The sequence below is a fragment of the Vicugna pacos genome, chromosome 18 (genome assembly GCF_048564905.1).
Source record: "Vicugna pacos chromosome 18, VicPac4, whole genome shotgun sequence".
NCBI classification, from domain to species: Eukaryota; Metazoa; Chordata; class Mammalia; order Artiodactyla; family Camelidae; genus Vicugna; species Vicugna pacos.
In genome coordinates, this window is record NC_133004.1 from 39,560,280 (window position 1) to 39,579,755 (window position 19,476).

General features: G+C 49.8%; 2 protein-coding genes across 6 annotated transcripts in view; one reads left to right on the plus strand and one right to left on the minus strand.

The window, feature by feature from the left end:
* The window catches only part of STYXL1 (serine/threonine/tyrosine interacting like 1), a 47,530-nt gene extending 41,935 nt beyond the window's left edge, over window positions 1–5,595 (minus strand). For 2 of the 4 annotated variants that reach the window (XM_015236976.3, XM_072943131.1), the window contains exons 1-2: window positions 5,420–5,595; window positions 4,412–4,509 (exon numbers count right to left, since the gene is read on the minus strand). The gene's annotated coding sequence lies outside the window, so the exon portion shown is untranslated. Of the gene's footprint in view, window positions 1–287; window positions 307–4,411; window positions 4,510–5,419 lie in introns of those variants that run through there. The other 2 variants (XM_006201391.4, XM_072943133.1) reach the window with 2 other exon arrangements.
* Window positions 5,596–5,634: 39 nt separating this feature from the next.
* Window positions 5,635–17,532, plus strand: MDH2 (malate dehydrogenase 2). Of its 2 annotated transcripts, XM_006201392.4 has the most exons (9): window positions 5,641–5,832; window positions 7,582–7,750; window positions 9,359–9,442; window positions 9,914–10,023; window positions 11,433–11,558; window positions 14,281–14,358; window positions 15,291–15,390; window positions 15,730–15,881; window positions 17,220–17,532. In XM_006201392.4, the coding sequence occupies exons 1-9, from the start codon at window positions 5,767–5,769 to the stop codon at window positions 17,349–17,351; spliced, it is 1,017 nt and encodes a 338-aa protein (XP_006201454.1). In that variant the 5' UTR covers window positions 5,641–5,766; the 3' UTR covers window positions 17,352–17,532. The 2 variants fall into 2 exon arrangements, with proteins under 2 accessions (XP_072799231.1, XP_006201454.1); XM_072943130.1 differs by lacking the exon at window positions 7,582–7,750 and having other exon boundaries at window positions 5,635–5,832.
* The last annotated feature ends 1,944 nt before the right edge of the window (window positions 17,533–19,476 follow it).

The following is a 19,476-nucleotide window of genomic DNA, read 5'->3' on the forward strand; positions in this document are numbered from 1 at the left end:
CAGTTCAGAGGAGCACCAGGTCCTATTGCCAGTGATTGCCGGTATTTCTGTATTTTGGAAGGAACAGGTATGGGCCAGAGGCACAGACCCAGCCACCACATCCCTGTCCCTCATCTTCTATTTTGCCTTCATTCCCATGTCCCCAAACCTACACCCACTACACCCTGGAGAAGTACCCTAGTGGCCCCGGGAGGGTGACAGGCCTACCCAGGCAGCAATTCACTGTCAGAGGTAGGGGCTGGCAAACTGCTACACAAAGGCTGTGTAGCCACCACGTCTGGTCTCACCTCCTCTGACTCCGTCTCTGGCACTGGCTCCTCCTCTTCTCGACTGGGCTTATGCCCCACCTTCTGCTCCTGACACGGGTTCTTGCACCTGACCAGCTTTGCACTCACTTCCCTGACCCCTGGCTGGTCTGGAGGACTGAAGGCTCTGCTCCTGACAGATCTGTCACCGTCGGGAACTCTCAGCTCTTGAGAGCACCTTGCCAGCAGCTTCTTGCTGCCTCTGCTGTCACTGTCCACCGCCTCCTAGTTGCTCTGCTGGTATGTATCTTGGAAAGCCAAATCCTTCAACTTCCAGCAGGTATGGGCCGCAGCAAAAAGTTAAACTATATATGTAAACAGAGGTGTGTTTTAAAATACACTGTACATTTTCCAATATTCTAATGTACCTAGAGGAAAATACAGAAAACTCCCATGCAGGTGGGAGGACAACCACCTTTCTAATTCTTCACTTTAGCTCCAAGGATCTGAAAGGGTACGATTTTAGGGTTGAAGAGAAGGTAGGTTAGTATATAATATGTGCACCTAAGAGCAAAAATCTGATAGCCCCTGACTGCGGTTTAAGCCTATTGTAAGGAACAAAATGGTCCGTATACATGCATGTGTGCGGCTTGTGTGGCAGTGTGGCAAAGAGGGTATCAATGAATTAGTATATTGCGTATAAAATACATACAGTGAAGAAATAGCAAAATTCATGTATGGTGATAGAAATCAAGAAGTAGCTGTTTGGGGGACTGGGGCATAAGGGAACTTTCTGGAATAATGAAAATGTTTCTATAGCTTGTTTTGGGTGGTGGTTACAAGGGTATAAACTCAAAAACATCCAACTGCACGTTTGAGAGCTGTATACTCTACTGTACGTAAACTATATGGCAATAATATTTTTCAAGTCCCCTGTGTAGAACCATGTGCTTATGTGGTCAAGGATGTGAACATGCAGATGTGCAGGGGGATGCAAGGCTGTGTGTATGGCCCCACCTGTACGTCCATGAACTTGGCGTGGGGTTTGGGCTTTGAGACACATGAACCTGGGCACATAGAAAGTACACTCCGCAGAACTTTAGCTTGGCCCCGACAGCCGCCAGCTAATCCTTTCTCATCGTCCCTTATTTGCGCAGCATTTCCCCAATGGCTACAGCTGTTATCCAAACCTCCTCACCTTGAAGCAACTTCTCTCATTTACTAGTTCTTGCCGAGAAAGGTTAAGGCCACTGGATGCAAAGAGCCCTGCCCTACCAACTACTCCCTAGGTGCCCTTCAAGTTTCTTCCCCGTACCAGAGGGATAGGCATCCTCTGACCTCATCTTCTCCCACCTAATCCTTCTCTCTACTTTTAGCATCTCAAAACTCTTTACCTCCATTAGCATCTTTCTCTATGATTTCAAACATTTCACAAGCCTCAGCTTTCTTGAACAGTTCATGAAACAAGAAAGAAAACCCCTAGAATAGCTTGGCCTGTGTCCTCTGAAGCTTGTGCAGGCATACAGGCTGGTGGTGGGCCCCAATGAAAGTCTAAGGAAAAGTCTGAGGCTAACTAGCAGTTAGCAAGGAGAGGCAGCTGCATTTGAAATGGCCTACACCCCTAGAATTTGTTGGGGAAAAAGATATGTATGTGTTTCCTGTAGACCAGATGTGGGCCACACAGTAAAGAGGGCCAGCTAGAAGCCATCTTAAAGGCACTCTGCCCAAGAGGGCCACTTGGACGGACCCTGGACCAAATGCAGGTAGTGGGGGATACCAGAAAATGAGGGCTGAAAGAGCACCTGGAAACAGCAAGACTGAGGTGTAAACACCTAGGTCAAGGGAACTACAGGTAAGAGAGACCCACAAAAGCACCACATGGAAGTGTCAGCTACAAACTCCTGTCAAGCTCAGATAATACTGATGCCAAATGACAAAGGGACCTTTCCTGCCCCTATATTCTTACAACCCCCCTCCACCAACACTAATGGGTCTGAAGCCTCAGTCTGCAGGGATGAAAGGTGGTGAGGAAGTAAGATGGAGGAATGGAGCAGTCAATCACTCTCCTCTCCAAAGGTGGGAGCCTGAAGCAAGCTCAAGGGTAGAAGGAGACAAGTTTTAACATTGAATCAAGTTCAGAGTTTTGACTACTAATGTGAATTGGACATTCAGGCTATTACAAGTCTGTCCTGGTGACTAGATGTAATCCAAGGACAAGCAAAGGTTTAAAGGAAGAGTGGGGATGAAGACATAAAGCTATTTTCTGACTGCACTAGGCTTCCTGAATGAGGCTGGGCATGTTCAGTGTAACAATTACACTTGCAAAGCAGGGCACAGTGCCTGGTACAAAGTCAATGCTTAGTACAGTAGCTGTTAAGACTGTTATAGAACATTCTGGGATTTAAAAGGAAGCAACTAGCAGTTGAATGTGAGGAAACTTTTCTAACAGTCAAGTTGCTGGGATGGCCCGAGCAGAGGAGATAGTGATTCCCTGTAGTGGAGATGCAGACAGGGGCTGACTGACTTGGCAGGGATAGGGAGGAATTCCAGCCCCACGTGGGAGTGAGCATGAGAATCTGATTCTAGTTCCTCTCCTATGGCTTCAACTCTCCCCTCTACAGGGATGACTTCAGTCCTGGCCTCTCTCATCGGTTTCAATCCCATATTTCCTCTTGGAGTAATTTCCCAAGTGCCCACTGATATTTCTATGTGGACAACTCACCATCACTTCCAATTTAGCCCATCTAAAACAGAGTGCTTTACTTTTTCTCCAGCCAGCTCTCCTTCCACACAACCCCTGAATTCCCTGTTTCTGTACAAAGATACTTCTCTCAGGCTGATTCCCCACATCACTTTTCATTTCTTAAAACCAGATGCGCACAAACTCTTACCATTCGTCCCTCTCCCTCACTGGCCCCACTTTCTCCATTTCTAAAACCACCACCATAACTTAGATCTTTATCATCTCGTAAGACAGCCCCCTAAACAATCTCCTTGCCCTGCGCATTTTTCCCTTGGGATCTTTAGCATGTCAAGGTCAGTCTAATCTTCCTCAGAGTTTCGGTGGCATCATAAAAACTTTGATAAACATCTGCTTCCCAAGGAATAGAACACGAACTTCTCAGCTAACATTCATAGGTCATGCACAACCTGGTTTTTCCAGACATATCTAGAACCACCCAACTCTCTCAAAATTCAGAGGCCCACTCTCAGCCTGGTCAGATGCTGTGTGAAGGAAAAGCCGGGCTGGGCTAACAAGCTAACTCACAAATCCAAGTGTAACAAGTGTCAGATTACTGATTTGAGTCCTGCTGGGCTAACTCATAAATCTAAGTTAATTAGTATTGGTTTGCTGGTTCCCTGTTCATGTTTTTTTTGCTAGCCAGCTGGATTTTCAAAGAGACATATCTGGCCTTGAAATGTTGGTTTGCTGCCTCCCTGCCGCTACTTTTGTGATAATGATGCTGCTAAAGCTGTTCCATGCCTATTGGCCGAGTACCCCAAGCTTGTAATTAACCCTATAAAACCTCATGCACACGTCTTGGAGGTGCTCAGAGCTTCGGAGCAGAAGCCCCTCTGAGCCCGCCGGCGTAATACATCTGAGTACTCCAACCCTCCGAGTGGTGCTTGTTTCTTGGCTGGCCTATCATTTCCGTAACAGCTGGACAATAGAGATGAAAGACATACCTGACTGCAAAATGCTTTCAGTTGTAGTGCTAAGATAGAGAGGTAAATAATTAACCAGAAAATACAGTCCATGATAAGATAAAGGTCACTGTTTGTCCTCAAGTCTCCACACCAACAGAAATTATCTGTTCACTGTCCCCTGAATACAGATCTGGATTTTTCCACCTCCAGGTTTTTCTCTGGGCTCTTTCCCCTTCCTTTCTCATCTGAACACCTCCCACTGTTAAACGCCCAGCTCCTAGTGCCCCTCCTTTGAGAGCTCCAATGCCCAGACAAGGACCTCTCCCGGCTGTGGAGCTGAACGGTCCCACTGAGTAACTCCTACTCTTCCTTTACATCTCCCCTTAGGCATTTCACCCTCCAAAGTCCTTTCTCACATAGTCCCCACCCCAAATCTAAGTTAGATGGACCTCCTCTGTGTTCCCACAGCACCTCATAGTTCTCCTAGTGTTGATCATATCATGCTGCTTGCAATTTACCTGTCTCTCCCACTAGACTCTGAGCTCCATGAAGGCAGAAAAATGTGTGGGTCTTGTTCACAGTTGGGTACCCAGCTCCAAGACTGGACTAGCACATCCTAGTAGTTCAATAAACAAGTGGGAAGGAGAAAGGAAAGAGTAAGCCAGTCATCATGCACTCCCTCCTACAGCACTTTTGCTAACTGGTCTTTTCACTCCTGCTTCCCCAACCAGGTTCTCAAGCAGGCTGTTATTTGTCACCCCCCTCCACTGGGTTTGTACACTCCTCCATCAAGGCAACAACCTGCAGTACCCCTATCTGCCCCACTTGACCCTGAACTTTTTGAGGGTAAGGAATTATCTGTATGCCAGAAAATAGGGAGAAGGGGAGTGGAAATGAAGCGATAAGCTGATAAAGTTAACTTAGAAATTTAAATAAGCTTCCTGTGAGTAGGAACCATTACTTTCTGTCTGGGTAGACCCTGAACAAGTCCACTTAACTGAGCTGAGCCAGTTTCTTCATCCCTAAAGCAGAAACAATGTGGCCATGTTCACAGAATTGCTGGGCAGGCCTGAAGAGTAGGGACTGGGTAGCTTCACAAGTTATCACCTGTTTCCTCATCTGTAACGCTTGATTGCTTTCCTGTAAACTCTTAAGAACAGTGTCTCGCGCCCAAGTCAATGCTTAGGGTCAGCCATTCTCGGTAGGGGCGTCTCTAAAGCTTTGTAAGCTGTAATGGAAGGTCCTGGGCACCTGGAGGACGACACTGGCTGGCGGACAGTGTGTGTATGTGTGCGCTCGAGAGCACAGGGGTGCACGGGAGTCACTGATTAGAGGGGCCCCCATCTTCCCACCCCGGGACTCTCCACCTTCCCTCCCCCTTTTCTTTCCAGACCTCGGAGCCCCCTCCCGCCTCCACGGGCAGGAGGGGTGGGTTTGGCTCAGGGGCTCGGACCGCACCCACTCCGTCAGGCCCGCGGCGTGACCTCGGCTGGTCTTCCTGTCAGAACCTCTGTATGGGGCCCCACCTGCAAAATGGCTCCTCTAAGGCTCTTCAGGCCTAAAGCCTGTCTTCTTCCACCTCTCCGGTGCTGACTCTCCCTCCCACTCCGACCGCGTCTCCCCTACAGGCCGCAGGAAACACGACCCAGCCAAAGCCTACGCTTGGGAAAGCGACCCTTCGCCTGTCTCCGCAACAGCCCGGATGTGGCCGTGATACCGCGAGATGTGAGCAGAGCGGCGCCGGAAACCGGGCCACTCTCGCGAGACCAGGCGGAGAAGAGCCGGGAGGTCCTGCGCAGTGTGGAGGTCGTTGGAGTCACTTGCTCGCCGCCAGGTCCTTCGCCGCCTGGTCCGCTCCCCGCCCGCCCCAGCCATGTTCTCCGCCCTCGCCCGGCCTGCCGGCGCCGCTCTCCGCCGCAGCTTCAGCACCTCAGCCCAGGTAGGCCCTGCAAGGGGCTGACTGCAGGCCGAGGTCCCCCGGCTTAAGCCACGTGTGTTCCTGGCTCGCGAGCAGCCCGGACCCCCGGGCCGGCTCTGATACTGGGCAGGAAGTGCGGGGGAGAAAGCTCAGGAGAGAGAGGGGAAGGTAGTTCAGCTCCAGGACCGGTGCGCTTCTCCAAGCCCCCAGCTCGTCTCCCAGAGGGCCTGCTCTTGACCTGTGCTCCTTCAGGGTCGAAAAGCCTGAGGCTTTTCCATAGTACTTTGACACTAACCTCGTTCTTCTTGCAGCATCTGTACAAACAGTGTGTAATTTTTAACTCCATAGTGTAGACTAAGATTCCGAGGGTAGAGAAGTGGTCCAAGGTTACACAGTCATTTTGCCAGAGGTTTAAAATTCAGCTTTCCTGACCATTGTTAGTGACTTTTTTGGATCATCAAGCCTTCCTTCTAAGAAACTGAAGACACTGTTTCCTCTTAAGGACTTTTTTGAAGGATCCATTCTGCTCTGGGCCGGCTGGGCCTGCCCCCAGGTGTTATAATAGTGGGTGGCTTGGCCTGGGACTGCTTAAGCTTAAGCTATTTTTAGCCATCTTCTTCTGGGGCAGCTATTCTCAAACTCTGGTGTGTGTCAGAATCACCTGAAAGCTGCTAAAGATCAGAGGCGGATAGGACCTGGGCCTCTATATTTTTTACCAAGTGTTCCAAGTGACTACTGCAACCAAAATTTGAGAGCCCAGGAGATGCCCACATGGCCTCTTAAGTACCACATCCAAAGGGGAGGTGGTTACTGAATGAGATTCCACATTTCTCATTTAGCTTCTGTCCTTCAGATAAGATTCCTGTGCATTCAGTTCATTAAAAAAATGAAATATACACACAAGTACATTAAGTATCCGTGCTTGCCAAGGATTGTGCTGGGTGCTGCAGGTAATACAAAGAAGAGTGAGAAATGGCACTTAAGCCAACAGTGAATAAACTTAGGACAGGTGGAGGTGATGAAAGTTGACGCTGAGAAGTAGGGGAAGGGAACTAACTGAAGGTAAGGCAGTGGGATTTGCTGACCGTTACTTTGAAGAGGGTGTTGTGAGAGAAAGAGGAGCTTGGAGGACACCAAGGCTTTGGGCTTTGGAGTTGAGATTTGCTGAACAGTCTTGAGACTGCTACAGGCAGGGGCGGGGATGTCAGGGGCTCAGATTTGAATCTGTTGTTTAAAATGCCTATTGGACATAAGGGTGGAGATGTTGAGAATGCAGTTGTGTAAGTCAGAAAGATGAGCCTGAGCCAAATAGTACATGGGCCCAGAGAGACTTTGGATCCTTTGTCTTTAACAGGAAGAATGTGTTGACCATGCAATCTCAATGTATTTATTCCTGTCGGTATGAATTAAAATATATAAAACACAAATAGAAATTTAAAAACAAACTGTAACAGACTGCTCTTTTCTCCTTTTGTTTTCTCCTTCCCTGGCAGCTGCCCACATGCTTGCCAGGATAGGCTCCCCTTCTTATTTGTGAGTTTGGACCCTGACTATCACAGCATCTAGAGACATGAGTTCTCCCCCATTTTCTTAATGCAAGCTTCTGAACTTCAGAAGGAAACAAGGGCCTTAGGGTTGGTTGAAATACTATTGCACCTTCATTTGGCACCACTGCAGTAAGAGGCTCAGTGCACTATTCTGCAGGTTACCACATGAGTCTTTTCAATGCTGATTCTGTCTCCAGAGTCCTTTCTGTGTGCCTCTTTCTAGAATAATGCTAAAGTAGCCGTGCTAGGGGCTTCCGGAGGAATCGGGCAGCCCCTTTCACTTCTCCTGAAGAACAGCCCGTTGGTGAGCCGCCTGACCCTCTACGATATTGCTCATACCCCCGGAGTGGCCGCGGATCTGAGCCACATCGAGACCAGGGCAACTGTGAAAGGTACTGAGCACGCCGACCCTAGAGAACTTACATCTCGTCTCCCCAGGAGACCAAGGTCCAGGTTTAGAGTGAGAGTCTTAGATGAAACTGGGTGTTAAGAGACTTGGGGTTTTCATGTTCATTTTAGAATTAAATTTTGTAAATTATTGCACCTTTTTGGACTTGAGTCCAAAAATTTAAATAGCAGTGTCAGAAAAATTTAAATAGCAGTTTCAGGAAAACAACAATGGTCCAATCTTCCCGTGTAAAACTTTTTTCTAGTTTAAAAAGTAATGTGGAGGGCGGTTATAGCTCAGTGGTAGAGCACACGCTTAGCATGCATAAGGTCCTAGTTTCAATCCCCAGTACCTCCATTAAAAGTAAACAAACCTAATTATCACCACTACCACCCCCTAAAAAAAAGATAATATGAGGATGGGGGAGGGGGAATCTCCTACAGGGACGTGGAACAGTAAGAAATGCTGTCCCTGGTGCACCGCCAGTTCCTTCCTGCCATGGGCCATCCCTCCACCCCAGAGTTACCTTTGACAGCTTTTCCAAAGCACGGCCACCTTAGGGAAGTCTGCCCTTCCAAGTAGGTAATATAGGTATGTTATCCAAGAAGTCATGCATAATTATATATAATTATATATACCCTGCTTATTTTACCTTCATATTACAGCAACATTTCTCCTTGTCACCAAATTCTTGGTAAAAATCATTTTTAAAGACGTACTGTAACTTATCGTGTGTTTATTGACCATTGGGCTGTTTCCTGTTTCGCTCTACTATAAATATATAAGCTGTGAAAAACATCTTTATCTTTACCTCTTGTTTCTTAAGAGTCCTGAAAGTAGAATTAGTGGGTATGACACTTTTAAAGCTTTTCCTATAAAGTATCAAATGGCTGTGCAGAAAGTTTGTACTGCTTTCTGTCTCTACTGATAGTGTGTGAGACTGAGCTGGTCACATGTTTGTGTGCCTTCCATGGTCCCTTTGAATTAGTTTGCTCATTTTCTTCTGGACACTATGTTTGAGTTTCCAAAAGCTCCTGCAGTAAGGGAAAAGGCAAATCAGAGCAGACTTTGGTCATTGGAGCCAATTTCCCTGAAATCTTTGGACCTTTTTTCCCTCAGATGATAGAAGTAAACAAAATAAATGCTAATATTTAGAGCACAGGGATGTTCTTTCCTGGCCTCCAGTGTGCCTTCTGATCTGATCCCGAGATGCAACATTTGTTAGGATGATTGTGGCAATGAATAAGCAGCTCTTACCAGGAGCCAAGAAGGACTTAGGTGCTAGTGATTAGGATAAAGACAAGCAGCCAGTTTGGTGTAGTTTTGTGGGAACCTGCAGGGTTGCTCCATTCTGAATTGGGGCCTGGGCCAGTGGAGGCTGGAGGAAAGGATAATGAAAGGGGCCCCTTCCTGCCTGCCAGGGTCATCAGACCCACAGTGACAGTTCCCCAGGAGAGGAACCCCTTCATGGCTGGGCCTTCCAGCCTGTCTTGAGGCCTATGGTCAACCTTGGGCCCAGGTCGGGCTGTCCTATCCGAACTCTGTCCCCACAGACATACTGGCCTCTCCGGGTCAGAGGCAGTGAAATTGTTCTTGTGGGTATGTTTTCCAGGCTACCTCGGACCTGAGCAGCTTCCAGACTGCCTGAAGGGCTGTGATGTGGTGGTTATTCCGGCAGGAGTCCCAAGAAAACCAGGTGTGTGTTGAAAGCCTTGCCTAGCATCTCCCTGCAAGTCAGACGAGGGCATGATTTTCCATGAAAAATTGATCTGGTCAGATTTCTCTGCTGCAGAAAAAATTCCACAGGCTCCCCAGTGCCTGTGGGGTACAGATAAAGCCCCCCATGTGTCATGGTGTTCCCTCGCCCAGTCTGTGTTGTGTGTGTGCTTTTCCTGCATGGGGTGCCCATTCCTCCTTGGAAGTCTTGCTGGTCCTGATGATCCTCCTCAGAGCTACACCCCCATCCCCTTCCCCCACCCCACCCCCACAAACCTCAGTCTTGGCACTTGGCACACTGGGCTATTTTCCCTACAAGGCAGATTTACTTGAAACAGGGACCCTGTTTCACTCAAGTCTGAATTTCCTGGAACAACACACACAGCAGTTGGCACGTATTTAGAAACTTCAGGCTGTACTTTGTGAACATCTTAAATTGGATCATTCTCAGGCATGACCCGGGATGACCTGTTCAACACCAATGCCACCATCGTGGCCACCCTGACTGCTGCCTGTGCCCAGCACTGCCCCGAGGCCATGATCTGCATCATTTCAAACCCGGTGAGTGTCAGCCGCGGGCAGGTAGGTGGCTGCTGATACCGTATGGAAGTTCACAGTTAGCCCGACTATGTTACTGTGCTTATAGGGAGAATAATCAGATTAATGTGCTGAAATGGGTAAATTGGGTGAACTAATAAGAGGCCCTTGAATTTATTTCCTAAGGATTCCCCCTGGCATGACCAGGTGAGTTTTAACCTGATTTTTCTATCAGCCATGTGCCTTTGGGCAGATCATTTCCCCTCTTGATATCTTAGTTTCTCCACCTGGAAAATAAGTCCATTCCTAAGGCTGCTTGCAGCCGTGAGTCTGGTGCCTGTTAACTCCTTTTACCATACGTCTCTCAGGGTTTGTGATTCCTGCCTGCCCGACATCCCCTTTCTCCTCACATTGATGCACATAATCCTGTACACGGCTGCCCCGGGCCTCGCTCGCTGGCTTCTGCAGGAAGCTCATTCTTCAGTTCAGAAACTCCGAGTGCTGTGTCCCCTGAGAAGATGGCGGTGGCTCCCACAGCCGCCCCAGCAGGGCCTCGGGTTGCACCTGACAGCAGCCCTCTGCGTTCCTCCCCGCCGCTTGAATTGGGACTCTGGTCTCCGAATTCAAGATTGGTGTGGGTGAAAGTGCAGTGACATGATGTTGACTGAGGGACGTGGCTGCTGATGAACCCAGAGGTGGGGCCCGTGGCCTCTGGGAAGAGGATCCTGCCTTTTCCAACCAGCCTGCCCTTCCTCAGGGGCAACGATCAGGAGTTGCTGGGGAGCTGATTAACCAGCACCTCGTGTAAAGCTTGCTGTTCTGGTCTGGTTTTAGTCTTTCTATGCACCAGGTAATATGTTAAGCGCTTGCCATATATTAAGTGTCTTACTCTTCACAACAACCTTATGAGATAGTTACCTCCATTTTACAGATAAAGAAACTGAGTCCTCAGGAGTTAGTAACTTGCCCATGGTTACAACGCAGAGTGACAGAGCTGGGACTTGACCCTGGTCCCTTAGAGCTTTTAGCTCTGTGCTAGGCTGACTGTTTTTTTGTTTGTTTCTTTTTCTTTTTTTAAGAATGGCCTTTCAGGCATAAGCCCCAGTTGGAGCAGAAGGTGCCGTTTCGGAACCTTCATCACATTTTAAGTTGTTAGTTGAAGGGTCATGTGTGTCTGTGAACTTTGGGCTCAGAGGCCACCGAGGGGGAGAGCGTCTGCCACAGAGAAGGGTTTCTTCTTTCCCGTGGCACAGAAAGACGCACTCTTGTAGAGTAGGGGGACTTCCGGCCATTGTGGGGGTCGGTTATCAAACATCCGGTTTAATGTGGCACCTTAGGGCTTGTTAATGGTCTGGCGAAAAGACTTTTCCTTCTGTTGCCTGGCTGTGCTCTCAGAATGCAGGCAAACTGTGCCTCTCTCCTGGATTTACTAGGTTAACTCCACCATCCCAATCACAGCAGAAGTTTTCAAGAAGCACGGAGTATATAACCCTGATAAAATCTTCGGGGTGACCACCCTGGACATTGTCCGAGCCAACACTTTTGTTGCAGAACTGAAGGTAAGAGCTGCATCCGGCGTCTTTCAAATTACCTTTCTGAACTTTTCTGGCCATTGTTGGCTCATTAGTGGGCATGAAAGATCGGGGGCCTTACAGGTCCCATGTGACTGGGGACTTTAAATGTCTTTATGGCCTGCCCCCTTGGTGGGAAGCAGCTCTCGCGTTGCTCAGGGAACACACGCCATGGGCCTCTGCAGGCTGAAACCGTGACCAGCTTCTGCCTTGACTCTGCTCTTCTCCCTCCTGCACCAAGGGTTCCGGCTTTCCCTGGGTTTCTCACTGGCTAGACTGGGTTGTGCTTTCCAAGTTCACTGCCTCTGAAAACTTAGTAACTAACATTTACCTGCTAATCATTAGACAAATGATAAAATCAGCAGACATGAGGAACTTGGGAGGGTTCCCCAAATCCTCAGATACGAGAATTGTCCCTGGGCTGTTCTGACTCCCCTTCTTGGTACTGGTAGCAGCTTACCCCAGAGCTCTGCTGCTTCCTGAGCTCTAGACTCGTCCTGAGGGAGCTTTGGGGCTTTGGCACCAGCACCAGGTCTGGTGTCCTCAGTGCCTTTCACAACCCGCTCTCCAATGTTTTTGGCTGTGGACCCGGCAGAACCACTTCCTCTGGCCCCAAGAAGCCGTCTTGAGCTTTAGGCCATTTTTTGTGACTTTGCAAGTCAGGGAGTGGGGGTCTCCCAAGTAGGGAATAATTGTCGTGCACACAGGACCACCGACCTTCATTTTCCTCCTGGTGCACCCAGCAGTTCTCTCTAGAACGTGGACAGTCCAGTGCCCCCTGTAATTCCCACTGTGGCATGTTCCCCAGGCTCTGTTCTAGCTGTGGGGTCCAAGATCCATGAGACTTGGCCCCAGGCCTTGGGAGCGCTGTGGAGCAAAGTGGAAGGAGACACTAATTCCAGAGACAGTTGAACTGAATCATCAGTTCAGCGCACATGTGTATAGAGCATGACCCTCTTTGAGTCAGAAAGGCTTTGCGGAGGAGATCTCATTGGAACCGAGTCTGAACACGGACAGGTCAGGAGGGTGGGGGTCCCAGCTTTCTGAGGCTCACACCCTGGGTTCCTGGAAGCAGTGGTGTTCATTCCCTTAGGTCTGCCGTGGTGCTCCTGGCTCTTCGGGGACAAAGCACATATTTACCTGGGCCCCTAGTCCTGCTGCAGCAGTAGATATATGCAGCTGTTTCATTACAATTAAATAAATTAGAAATTCACGTACTCTGTTGCACTTGCCGCACTTCAGATGCTTCACAGCCACCCGTGGCCGCTGTGTGCCTGCGTAGTTCTCAGACATGCAGCCTTAGCCTGGAAGCACTGCTGTGTGGGGTGGAGGAAGGGTGTCTCGGCCCTTGCCAGAGAATCTAGTGCTGGACGAGTCAGTTAAGTGATGTGCCCTTTACCTCAGGCTGCCTTGTATTCAGAAAAATTCTTGAGTTCTATCAGGACTGAAAGGCAGCCCTTAACCTTGCAGCCTCTGGCTCCTCCCTCCACCTTGGCTGTCTCCAGCCCCCTGCACCACGACCTTCCCTTTCCACTGGGCTCGCTGTTTGCATTTCATGCTCTGCTGAGGTGCTAACATGCTCTTTATACCTCATGTCTTTGCTCCTTCTGCCCCCTCTGCCTGGAATGTGCTTCCCTTGGCAGAGTCCTGCTCCCTGCCAGATGAAGTTAGGTCTGCCCCCAAAAGCCTTCTGCCAGGCTGAGTAAGGGCACCCCTGTCTTCCACAGCCATCCTGTGGTTGGCTTAGCCCATCACACTGGAGCATCCATTTGTGTCTGTTTCAATGTCTTTCTTAAGACAATGCGTTTCTCAAAAGCAGGGGCTCTGTCTGTTGGTGCCCGTGTCCCTGGTGACCAGCACGGTGCCTTGGCCCACAGGCACTGCTGTGCAAGCTCCCTGCTCCGTTAACTCGGTGCTGCTGGGTCTGCCTGTTCTTGAGATTGGGCCTCCCTGAGTGAGTCTGGTTCCTAACTTAGGGTATCTCTCTTTAGCAGCTGCAGCATTTAGGGAAGGTGGAAGCATCTGGGGACTGCTCACCCCCTCCCATAACTCCTACCAGCTTCTTTTTTTGACTGTCTTAAGAGATACCTGGTTCCTAGATTCTTGGGGGCGTCATGTCTCTGGTTTAACAAATGAGTCAGCCGCCCCAGCAAGCCCTGCGTAGCCATGGCATTGTGACCCCTTTCAATTTGGTTTCATTCTTTCTGTCCCAATCAGTTTGAGTTGACAGACTTCTCACCCCTGGGTTTTCTGGAATCTTGCTCTGATATGAGGGAAAGAGAATTTGACTTGTTCTCGGTGACAGAGTGTGGGCACACGCGTCTGGGCTTTTGCCTGGGGTATGACATCAGGTGTGGGAAAGAGGACTGTCATCCTCTGGTTCCAGGAATCTATCAGACTGATGGGGACCAACTGGGGAGACCCTTCAAGGAGGCAGTTTTCGGTCCGTCATGAAGGGAAACCTCATAGTGACCTCACCAGACACCTAGTTACTCCTCACTGCACATGTGCAAACAGATGTTAGACCATCTAGTGGGGCCCGATAAGAGCTGTAAGCATAGCTGGGGTCAGACAGCCTCTTTCCTGACTTCTTTGTTTTGTTCTGAGTTCTGTAGATTTTTCCAGTATTGGTGCCTTAGGTAGATATGACATGTTTTACACTCAAAAGTGTGTGTTAAAAATTAATTAAGCTTCACACTTTGGTGACCAGGGTTTGGATCCAGCTCGAGTCAACGTTCCTGTCATTGGCGGCCATGCTGGGAAGACCATCATCCCCGTGATCTCTCAGGTGTGTGCGTCACCTTGCCCGGAAGCCTGAAGGTCATGAGCACCGTCCAGAGGTTCCACTTAGGGGCCCTTGGGACAGGCTGACAAAAATCTCACTATCCATTATATTTTGAAAGGATTCCTGCTATGGGTACAGCCCCATCCCAGTCTGGGTCTCTCGAAGGGCCTGTGGGGCTGTGATCAGGCTGGAGCCTTTCAGAGTCCACAGCTGGGGGAGTGAGTGTGGTCAGAAGGTGTTCAAGATGGCCAGCTCCTCCATACAAGGAACCATTGCTGACTTCCTGGTCAGGTTAGAGCAGGCATAGCTGCTTTGTTTGAAAATGAGTAGGCAATGAGGTAAAACCACCGAGAATAAAATACATGACACCATCTCATAACCTCACAGGGAAATCCTGAGGAAACACCTTATAGATGTAAGTTGGTAGACATCCTACAAAATGAGCAGTGGGCACTCTCGACAGATGTTGTGAAAGGCCAGGGAAGATGGGAACTGGCCAAGGCAAGATCCCTGAGTTCGGGGGTCCTAGGCAAGACCCTGAACGGAGAAGGGACAGCAGTGGGACAGTTTGACACTGAATAAGGTCTGTGGCTTAGTTAATAACGTGCGCTATTAATGTCCTATTCTTCGTACTTGCACTGTGGTTATGTAAGATGTAACATCAGGGGAAGCCAGGTGAGGAAAATCTTTGTGCTATTTTTACAACTTTCCTCTAAGTCTAAAATTAGTCCAAAATAGAAAAAGTTCTTTAAAAATGAGTAGGGAACTCACCACACCTCCCAATAAAATCAGCTTTTTTCTTTAAAGAAAAGGTCTTGGTTTCCCATGGGGCGGTGATGCTGGGGGCCTGCCTGGTGGTGGGGGAGGAGGATGCGGGACCTGGGAGGTGATGGGCCTGGCCCTGCTCACGTGGTCCCTGTGGCTTCCGCTTGCAGTGCACCCCCAAGGTGGACTTTCCCCAGGACCAGCTGACCACCCTCACGGGGCGCATCCAGGAGGCCGGCACGGAGGTGGTCAAGGCTAAAGCTGGAGCAGGTAGGCTCTCGGAGGCAGCCCTGGGCAGTTAGAGTCAGAGTTGAAGACTCACGGGGGCCTGGCAAGGAGCTGGTCCTTTTCTAGGTTTTGCGTCTGGCCGCTTGACGAGCAAGCCCCAGGTCAGGGCAGCTCAGCTTGCCTGGTGGCGTGGAGTAGTGTTTGAGGTCAGCAACCCCAATTTCACGCCATTCATGAGTCTGCGGGTCAAGGGATGCTGACCTGAGGTCTCAACTACGAGAGCTGGAGGTTGTGCGGGTGCTTTGTTTAGCTGGCGGGATGGGCTCACCTGCATTTTACGGTCACATTGCCAGCTTGGCTGACCTGCCTGTGTCCTCCTAGGCTCTGCCACCCTGTCCATGGCATATGCCGGAGCCCGGTTTGTCTTCTCCCTCTTGGATGCTATGAACGGAAAGGAAGGAGTTGTCGAATGTTCCTTTGTTAAGTCCCAGGAAACAGACTGTCCGTATTTCTCCACACCATTGCTGCTGGGGGTATGTATCCTGGAGGCTGGGTCTCCATGGTAAAACTTGACAGCTTTGCCCCGAGCGTTTGCGCCATGGTTCGGATTTCCCTGTGTGGTGACTGCGTCTCACCGCCTAGAGTGAGCTTGGCTTTTTGAGGGAGAAGTGCACCACAGAACTAAGAGCAGGGAAGTCCTCAGCCCCAGGGCTGATGGGAATCTCACGGCCCCAGCAACTGGTCGGCAGCGGCTGCCTGGGTGTGTTCCTGGTGAGACCCTCGGTCCATCTCAAGGCAGCCCACGGACAGCCCTCACAGAAGAGGTTCCTCAGGCCCTGATGAGCCTCGTTCCTCTTCCAAGGAGCCCCAGGTGTGGCTTTGCATAGCTGTTAGACTTTCCAGTTGAGGCTTCCCTGCGTCCTGGCTCCTTGTCACACTGGTTTTCCGTCTCTGCTGCAGGCGTTCCCCTTGGAATGTGGCGCTCGGATGGAGTCCATCTCATTACCTTGCTGGCTTCAGCCAGGCCATTTTAGGGTAGCTGCCAGGTCAGGTTGACTCTGAGTCCTCAGTGGGCAGGACTCCTAGTCTCATTCCCACAAACCGTGGAACCAGGGTTCCATTTCTTAAGTGTGGGCACCTGCTGGAACCAGGCAGATATGTGCCCGCCTTCATCTCCTGCCCAGAAGGAAGCCATTTCATGACTTGTTAGGCCACCAGAAGCCCTTCCACGGACACCCTTGTGTCCAAAATTCCTAAGACTGACTCTGAAGAGATGAATTCAGGAACCAGGTCAGCACAGGTGTGTGCAGTGTGGTGGGGCCCGTGGGTCAGGACCCCGCGGCTGACTGTCCTCGCCAGGGTAGGGGCTCCAACAAACAGCCCAGCTACGGAGGATGAAATTGTGACAGGCACCTACTGTTTTCCTCATGTCTGACGTTCACCTGCTTAATTACGTTAGATTCAGGTGGATATTAAAGTGTTTCTTCAGTCCTTTACCAATTTGGAAAAGAAACTAGATCCCAAAGGTACACTCTGTGGCAGGGCGAGTAACTCGGGTGCTGCTAAGTGTTGAGTGTGCCACGTGCCAGGTCACCCACGTGTGTCCTCATAGCCTCCTGTGAGGTAGACTGGGGGCCCCTTTATAGAAAAGGAAGCCAACCTGGCGTGTAACTGACAGCCCAGGTCCCAGCCCAGGGCTGCCTGACCAAGGCCAGAGCTGGCCCGGCTCATTCCCATCCCGTATGGGATGTGCCACCCCTCAGTGGGCTCCCAGAGGCCACTCGTGTAGACAGTCCAGGCAGAGCGATGAAGCTACAAGCTGGGTTTTCTGCAATAAACTCATTCATTATTCCCACCTCCCCTCTCTCCAGAAAAAGGGCATCGAGAAGAATCTAGGCATCGGCAAAATCTCCCCTTTTGAAGAGAAGATGATCGCCGAGGCCATTCCTGAGCTGAAAGCCTCCATCAAGAAGGGAGAGGAGTTTGTAAAGAGCATGAAATGAGAAGGCAGTTAGCGAGCTGTCCTTTTTCTTAACTTATTAAGGCATCATGTCACTGTAAAGCCATTTCAGATGCCTTTGTCTTTTCAGTTTGCTTTGATGATGAGTATTGTATTAACGAACCATCCCTTCCAAATCTCCGGTCAGTCTGTCGGAACATCAATAAAAGCAGGCTTTGATTTTCTTTTTCAAGGTCTCCTCCATTTGAGTACCGTGCTTTCTTCTCCATTAGAGCTGACTGCAGAGTGTCTGGCATCTCTTCCATCAAAAATCAGAACTAGATATTATTTAAAAATTAGACGGAAGCATGATGGTCTCGTCAGTAGCTTCACGTCTGAAGTCTGTGTCACTTGCTGCTTCTCCCAGTCCTGCTCTCTGCACCGTTGCATCCCTCGGGCAGGTGAGCTGAAGGAAGGGCTGGCAGGGCCTGATTCCTCAGGTCCCCTCACTTGCTAGGGTGGCAGCTCAGTGGCCGACACTAGGCCACTGCCTTCTGTCCCCGGTTCTCTCGGTGAGGTATTTCCTGGCCAAGCAAACTCTGCCTTGGCTGACCTCTGCCCCCTCCGGACTTCGTCCTCCCCTGATACTCAGTGGTGATAACGACCCAAAGCCAGGAAGTGAGGGAGGCTGGGCAGGGGCAGGAACAACCAGAGCAAAGCCCCAGCAGCACCAACACGGGGATTCGAGTCCTCATTGGTGGCCTAAGGGGATTGTGTTGCATTAGCTGGGCTTAGCATAAATGTGAGGAATTAAAGGGACCTGATTCCCTTAATGTTGGGTAGTCTGCTCCCCAGAAGCTGTGACCTCTAAAGTAGAAACAGAGCTCCATACCTGAGAAAGAACGTTCTGGCAACAAGAGATGACCTTCCGGTGAAAGGGCAGGTGGGGGGAGGGGGTGGAGCTACACCCTGGGGACCAACACTCATTTACCTGCAGCTTTTTTTTTTAAACTAAAAGTGAAGTGGATTTTATCAAGTGTGACATTGTTTTCGTACACAGATAGTAATGTTCATTGTTTAAAACCCAAAATGTAGCCAAATAATAAAGCAGGCAATAATCACTGATGGTAGTATGTGCCCTTTTAATTTTGCGTATTTCAAAAGTTGAGGTAACATCTCTGCTATTTTGTAACCTGTCCTGGTTATTACTGTGTGACACAACTGAGTTGCTATTAAGCCAGTCTTTTCTTTATTATGTCTCATGATTCTGCTGTTGACAAGTTTCCGCCAGAAGATTGTCCAGGTGTGGGGACTGGCCATCCTGGCACATTCAAGATGATGGTTCAGGCACGTGCAGCTGTTCGGGAGGTGGTGGGACAGCTGGGCTTCTCCAGGAGATCTTGGGCCTCACTCATTCCTCAAGGGCCGCTACTGCAGGGTGGGCAGGTTTCTCACTTGATGGCACGGGGATCCCCAAAGTGCAGAAGCAGAAGCTGCCGGGCGTTAATGTGCAGAACAGGCACAACATCTCTCTGGCCACATCCTCGTGGTTAAAGCAAGTCACAAGGTCCCTGGCAAGCCCAGGTCTGCAGTGGGAGGGGACTGACCACACAGGGGCTGGAGTACCAGGAGGCCTGTTTCTTTGGGAACCAGCTTTGAAGATTAGCCATCACACACAATTCTTTACTCTAAGTGTATGTGTGTTTTCCCCGTATTACTTGTTTAATAGCTGGATGATCTTAGGGTGAACATACTATAAGATGTGTTCCACTGTTACTGGATAATTAGGTGGTTTCAGTTTTCACTACTATGAAGAGCATGGCTCTGAACACCGTGGTACTTTGGGGCTAATTCCTCCTGGTGGCTCTCTATGTGAAGCACTTTGCTAGCTCTGGGGTGCATTTGCTATTTCCTAGCATCCTTGCTGTGACCCTGATGGGCAGGACCTAGTGCAGGTGGCTCGGCAAGTTGTCTTGGTTTAGGACAGTCAAAGCGGGTCTCCACATACCGGTGGTTACCCACTAAGGCCTGCCCAAGGAGTTCGCTTAAAATGCAAGTTCCTGTGCCCATCCCTCACAAGTCCTGACCTAAGAATCCAAGCGAGAGAGCCAAGAACCTGTAAAATTCCAGAATCTTCCAGATTATGCTGAGGGGGATGGAGTGGTCCACCACACTTCAGACTGTGTAAG